The 6,120-nt window shown below is 44.9% G+C and overlaps 1 protein-coding gene across 1 annotated transcript in view; it reads left to right on the forward strand.

Moving 5' to 3' along the window:
- Positions 1 to 1,907, forward strand: part of Entpd7 (ectonucleoside triphosphate diphosphohydrolase 7) — a 45,717-nt gene extending 43,810 nt beyond the window's left edge. The window contains exon 13 of the mRNA XM_031390390.1: positions 542 to 1,907. Within this exon, the coding sequence (XP_031246250.1) occupies positions 542 to 773 (232 nt within the window). The 3' untranslated portion in view covers positions 774 to 1,907. The remainder of the gene's footprint in view (positions 1 to 541) is intronic.
- Positions 1,908 to 6,120: the final 4,213 nt, after the last annotated feature.

The following is a 6,120-nucleotide window of genomic DNA, read 5'->3' on the forward strand; positions in this document are numbered from 1 at the left end:
CTCGAACTCAGAAATCCACCTGCCTCTGCCTCCCAAGTGCTGGGATTAAAGGCGTACGCCACCACCACTCGGCTTCTGCTCACTTTTTTTTTTTAAAGATTTATTTATTATTATAAGTACACTGTAGCTGTCTTCAGACGCACCAGAAGAGGGCGTCAGATCTCATTACGGGTGGTTGTGAGCCACCATGTGGTTGCTGGGATTTGAACTCAGGACCTTCAGAAGAGCAGTCAGTGCTCTTACCTGCTGAGCCATCTCACCAGCCCTTCTGCTCACTTTTTTAAACTTTAGTTTCAAAGGCCTTTGGATGGTGTCCCCACATCTACAGCCCACGGGGCTCCTCCTCCTGTAGAGCAAGGAAAGGAGGGTGCTGGAGGAGCGGGTCAGCCTCGGCTCAGGTGTCCTTACGCTTCATTTCCTGGGCACAGCTGTTTTCTTGGGATGCTTGAGTGGAGAGATACGAGGGATAAAGTAGGGTGGAGACTTCAGTGGACAGCCAGTGTCCACTCTGAAACTAACAGTTCTCTTTCCGCTCCCCTAGGGACCTTCGGCAGGGAGGAGTCCGGCAAGCCCACAGCAGCTGGCTCCGCCTTTCTTTTGTCTACAACCACTATCTCTTTTTTGCTTGTACTCTGGTGGTGCTTCTGGCCATCGTCCTGTACCTTCTGCGCATCCACAGAATTCACCGCAGGCAAACCCGAGCCTCGGCTCCACTGGACCTGCTGTGGATCGAGCAAGTGGTGCCGATGATTGGGGTCCAGGTGGGGCCGTGAGGCTGGCGCCGAAGTGGAGAACCTCCAGTTCCTTCGGATCGCTGCTGCTGCTTACCGAGTTCCTCCACTTTCTCGAACTGGCCTCCGATGCTGCTTTGCCTGCGAACTTCTACTTTTTCACTTTGATTTCTTTTTGGTGCCCAGGACGGGACCTCTTCTCAGAAGGCGCAATTTAACTTCAAGGAACTAAATGTTGAGAGGCAGGTGCTAAGCTTAGCCCACATGAAGCATGCTTCTCCTTTATCTCCGAAATCTCATCTGTTTCTGGGACGTAGCATTTTTTCCCCCTTGCTGAAGCAAGTTTTTGATTGGGCAACCGGAGGCGTGGTTGAAGCCAGCTTGGATCGACTGCTGCAAAGCCAGAGACATTCCAGCAAGCGCAGTTGCCCGTTTTCTCTGTAACAGAGAGATCCTTATGTGGAGATCCACAGCCTTGAATAGGGACCCAAGATCTCTGAGGTTCAGTGGACCAGATTTCAAGGCAAACAAAATGATACAACTTCCTTGCGTACTTGACAAGCCATTGTGGGTGTGCTCCGAAATCCCTGTCAGTGTTTCTGATTTTGTCATATAGATCTGAGAGGTTAGAGCGCCTTTGAAATGAACGATTTATTGGAGGTCTGACAGTATTTTATGTGACACTTGGTCTGACCAGTATAGAAAACATTTCCATGTCTATGTGCCTCACAGGCTGCTTGGGCATTAATGTTGCCTTTTGAGCCTTAAGTGTGCTTATAGAATGGAGAAACCACGATGGGAACCGGGGACCTATTTGCCTGTTTTGGGTTACTGTCTCTCAGGCATACAGTTTGTAGAAGATTCAAAATGACTTCCCTCATTTCACTGCTATGAGCTTATGTATATTTTGGGAAGGAATGTATTTGTTTTGTTTTGTTTTAAGAAAGAATAGCATCAGGAGAGTGGGCAAAGGCAATAAAATCCAAGGTTTTGTTTTTTGTTTTTTGTTTTCCTGGGTTTTTTTTGAGACAGGGTCTCTGTAGCTCTGGCTGTCCTGGTAGAATTTTCTCCAAAGACCAGGCTGGCTGGCCTCGAACTCAAACTCACAGAGACCTGCATCTTCCTCCCAAGCACTGGGATTAAAGGCATGAGCCATGTGTCTGGCTTAAAGTCCAAGTTCTTAGTTTTTTGTTTGTTTGTTTGTTTTTGTTTTTGTTTTTGAGATGCTTGAAAGACAGCAAACTCTAAACTTTGGAATAACTAGATAAATCTGCCATGGAGCATCCTGGCTGCTTTCTGGATGTCTGTCACAAATAGCTCTCCCATTAATGGGGAGAGGAAAGCCATATTCCTGATGTTCTCACCTACCGCCTCTCAGAAACTGGCTTCTCTGCAGCCAGCCTTTCATACTGTAGTCCATGATCAAGTTCCTCCCTGCCCACATGCGTTCCTTTTTATTTACCCCCGAGGGCCTGCCTGGGATTGTTCCCAAGGCCGAAGCAGTAGTTTGATTTCTCCTTTGGGGGAGTAAGGCAGGTCTCACGAGCCCAGTTTTCTAGGTAGCCAAGGCCAGCCTTGAACCCCTGATCGTCCTGCATCTGTCTCTCTGCAGTGCTGGTGTTCAAGGTGCACATCAGCAGGCCTGGCTCAGCTGCTTTTCATTTTGCCAAACGAAGCTTTTGGTTTCTACGGTTAGACTGTAGAAGAAAAAAGGAGTCTAAGGAATAAAAATGAATTTCTTTGAAAATAAATTCCTACTGGGAATTGAAGTGATTTACGAAATAAGAGAAAAAAGTCAAGATGGTCTTAGGGATAAGCCAACGGGAGGACGAGTGTATTGACTCAGCCCCGTTAGGCAAGTTCTCAATTGTCATCATCTCTTCGCCCTTCTCCTCCTCCTCCCATCTCCTCCCTCTTTCTCTTCTCTCCCTTTCCCCCTCCCTCTCTCCCCTTCCCTCTTCCTCTTCTTCTCCTCCCCCTCCTCCTCTTTCTCTTCCTTCTTTTCTCCTCCTCCTCCTTCTATTTTTTTTTTTGAGGCAAGGTGTCTCTAAGTAACCCAGGCTGGCCTGGTTCTCAGTGGTCCTCCTGCCTCAGCTTCCTAAGTGCTGTGATTACAGGTGTGCACATTAGATAAGTGCACACCTAGCAAGGATTCTTTCATTTCACGTCCTCTACTTTTCATTAGGACTGTGTCACTGACATTTCTAATGTTAAGACTTCTCAGTTGTCTCGATTCTCTATCATTCTAATTTTTAAGTCCTGTGAGTGAGCCTCTGCCTTTTTTTTTTTTAATGCTGCTTTGAAATGCTCTTACTAGCCATTTGCTTCCTCAGGGACCGTTTAGCTTCATCTTGGTTTCTATATAGCTGTCTTGGTGTGTTGGGAGATCGAGTTAACAGTGACCACATTCATGTGCTCCAACTGAAGCTGGGAGAGGGAGGAGGTAACTAGTCCAGTCCTGAAGCTCTCATTGCTAAGCTTCCTCTTCGTCCTGATGGTACTAGAAGCTACCACTTGTCAAGCACTTATCTGTATCCCTCTTAAAAATGTTGTGTTCTTTATTATATATTATTTAATCATTATGGCAGCCTTTTGGATTGATAACCCTACATTCTTTTTATAATTGAAAAAAAACTCAGGATGCCTATCTTTATCATTTCTCAATATACATATATTTCTTAATTTATTTTAATTAGTCTTTGAGTTTCTGTTTGGTGCATTATATCCTGTTTACTGCTATCATGTTATGGGATCCAGACTTACTTTATTACCGTAAGACTTCCCAGAGTTCCATAGGTTGAGAGGTCGAGAGGAACTGAGCCCATTGCTCTCGACGTGTCCCTGTGGGTAGACTTCATTAGCCAAGTTTTTGCTGCATCTGCTTTAGTTTTTTAAGTACTTCTGGTTTTATGTTTAAGCAATTAGCTTAACTTTGCACAATTTTTTCTTACCCACAACATTTCAATATATAATTACAATCCGAATGAAGGTACGAATGCCTAATAGAGATATCTACCTCATAATAGAACATGGTGGTGATTCTTGGGAAGTTTCCAGACTGGGATTTGTATGTGACTTCATTTTAGCTGGACTAGGAAGTAGGTAGGGGTAGTACTGGCTGTTTCAGAGTCTCTTAAATCTTAGTTTATGTTAGCCTCAGTCCTTGCTGTGGGGATGGTAGACTTCTGCCAAACTTGTGAAGATTTTGCTGGCATTATAAAAATTAGTAGAGGACTAAAAACCAAGTTTTGGCACCTTCGACAAACAATACAGAATAACAAATATTTTTGTAAACCATGATGGCAAAGCAATGATTGAAATCAAATTCTTCTAGGTAATAGTCTGTATTGTGGGTGACTGTCCTTGGCCTCCACCCTCCTAACTTGGATGTGATTGATCTGGAAAAGCTACTGTACCCCACATGGGTTCCTGTCGACGCCTCGCTCTCTGTCTCTGTGGGAGGTTTGTTAAGGTTCTATTTTAAGCCAGCTTTGTCCTGTCTTATGTCCCCGTCGGCTGCCGTTGAATCTTTCCCCTTTGCCTAGTATTTCATTATTTTTGTTTGTTAGGGACAGAGGAGAATCACACACCAGCAGATCATTTTCATTTTTTGGAAATCTGAGCAATAAAGAGACTCTTTTTTATATTGTAAAATGGAGTTATTGCTCATACTGTAAGGGCTTCCAGTTTTTCAAATATGAACCAGATCATTGCTTCCATTGCATAAAAACCAGAGTTGAAAATGTTCTGAGTCATAAAATGTTTAACTGTGCCTGCATGTCGGACAAGCTTGAAGATGTCTATTTCTGAGCCCTGCTTTAGAAGATGTTTAACCGTGCCTGCACGTTGGACAAGCTTGAAGATGTCTATTCCCAAGCCCCTCCTTAAAGCAGGACAACTGTGAATAGGTCCCTGACTCCCACCTCTGCCCCCAGCCTGCTAGTCCGTTTTCTGTAACCAAACACCCAAGATCATTTCTAAAGAGAAAGGGTTGTTCTGGCTCACAGCTTTAGATGCTCAGCTCAGTAGTCAAGTGTCCCCTTGCTTGGAGCCTGCAGTGAAGTCTGTGTTGTAGCAGGCATGTGTAGTACGGCAGATGCTTAGCTCATGGCCAGGATGCAAGAAAGGATGGAGTTGGGAGTCTCACCCGTCCTCCGGTGATTTAAAGACCCTCTAGGAGGCTGTGGCCACAAGGGTCCCACCATTCCCAATAATGTCACCAAGCCTTTAACAGACGGGCCCTTGGAGGACATTCTAAATCTGAGCTACCTACCGCACAGTTCAGGCAGTCCCACTGAGTGCAGCCCACCCACGGAGCACAGTCCTGGGCACAGCTTCTGGTAGTAAAGGTGATCCGCCTCTGCCAGCAGGGATCCCGAGCTCTCCAACTGCTCAGATTTCTGCCTCAAGTCCTCCTCTCACACTGTCCTTTTAGTTGAAGCTGTAAGTCTTCGTGACATCTCCTCCGGGGTTTCTACCTTTACCACGGTCTCTGTATGGCTTCTTCCACTGTGACAAAGGCTGTGGCACCGCCCTGCTTCTGCTGGCTGACGCTGCTCTCTTTATGCGCTTTAGGTTAAGAATTTTGTCAGCCAGGCGGTGGAAAAAAAAGAATTTTGTGGAATTCTTAAATTTCATGGAATAATTCTGATAAACGTGGTGTTCTAGAAAATGTGCAGCATGTTGTAGTGGCACCAGTCACCCTTATGTGGCTCCATGTGGCATATGCCCATATAGAACCCACCATTCACCCCAAGACCAGGAGGGCTGCAGGTAAACTGCTATTCTAAACTCCTGATTATCAGAGCTGGTCTTTGCAACCAACTTCAATTCTGGCAGTCACTGACCCTGCCCCAGGAGACGCAGATCTCAGTGCAGGTTAAAGACACAAACCTGGGCCAGTGAGACAGCTCAGTAGGTACAGAGCAATCGCCACACAAAGTCAGAAGGAGAGCGCCAACTCATAGGAGTTGTCCCCGATCTCTGCATGCGCACGCATGTACAGGGCATATGTCCTGTCATATACATGCACACACAATAATAAGTAAATTCTTAGGAAGATCAAATGATGTCATGAGCGTTATGGCCCAATCAATCCCATAGGGCAGGCAAAAGAAAAAACCCTGGGTTAGCTGACTGAAAATACATGTTTTAATTACTTTTATAATTTAAAAACAATTGACAGAATTGTGGACAGACTGTTGAAAACATTAAAGGAAATTATTTAATCCTTTAAGTGTGCCATGGCTTTTTCTGAAATAGACATTTGGGGCATAAATCAATAATTGCATATTTTCTACCAACAGTTGTATGTTTTCCACCAATTCATGCTTTCTTCATTCAGTTATTTTGGGGTGTGTGTGTGTATATATATATATATATATATATA

Source organism: Mastomys coucha, unplaced genomic scaffold (genome assembly GCF_008632895.1).
Source record: "Mastomys coucha isolate ucsf_1 unplaced genomic scaffold, UCSF_Mcou_1 pScaffold21, whole genome shotgun sequence".
NCBI lineage: Eukaryota > Metazoa > Chordata > Mammalia > Rodentia > Muridae > Mastomys > Mastomys coucha.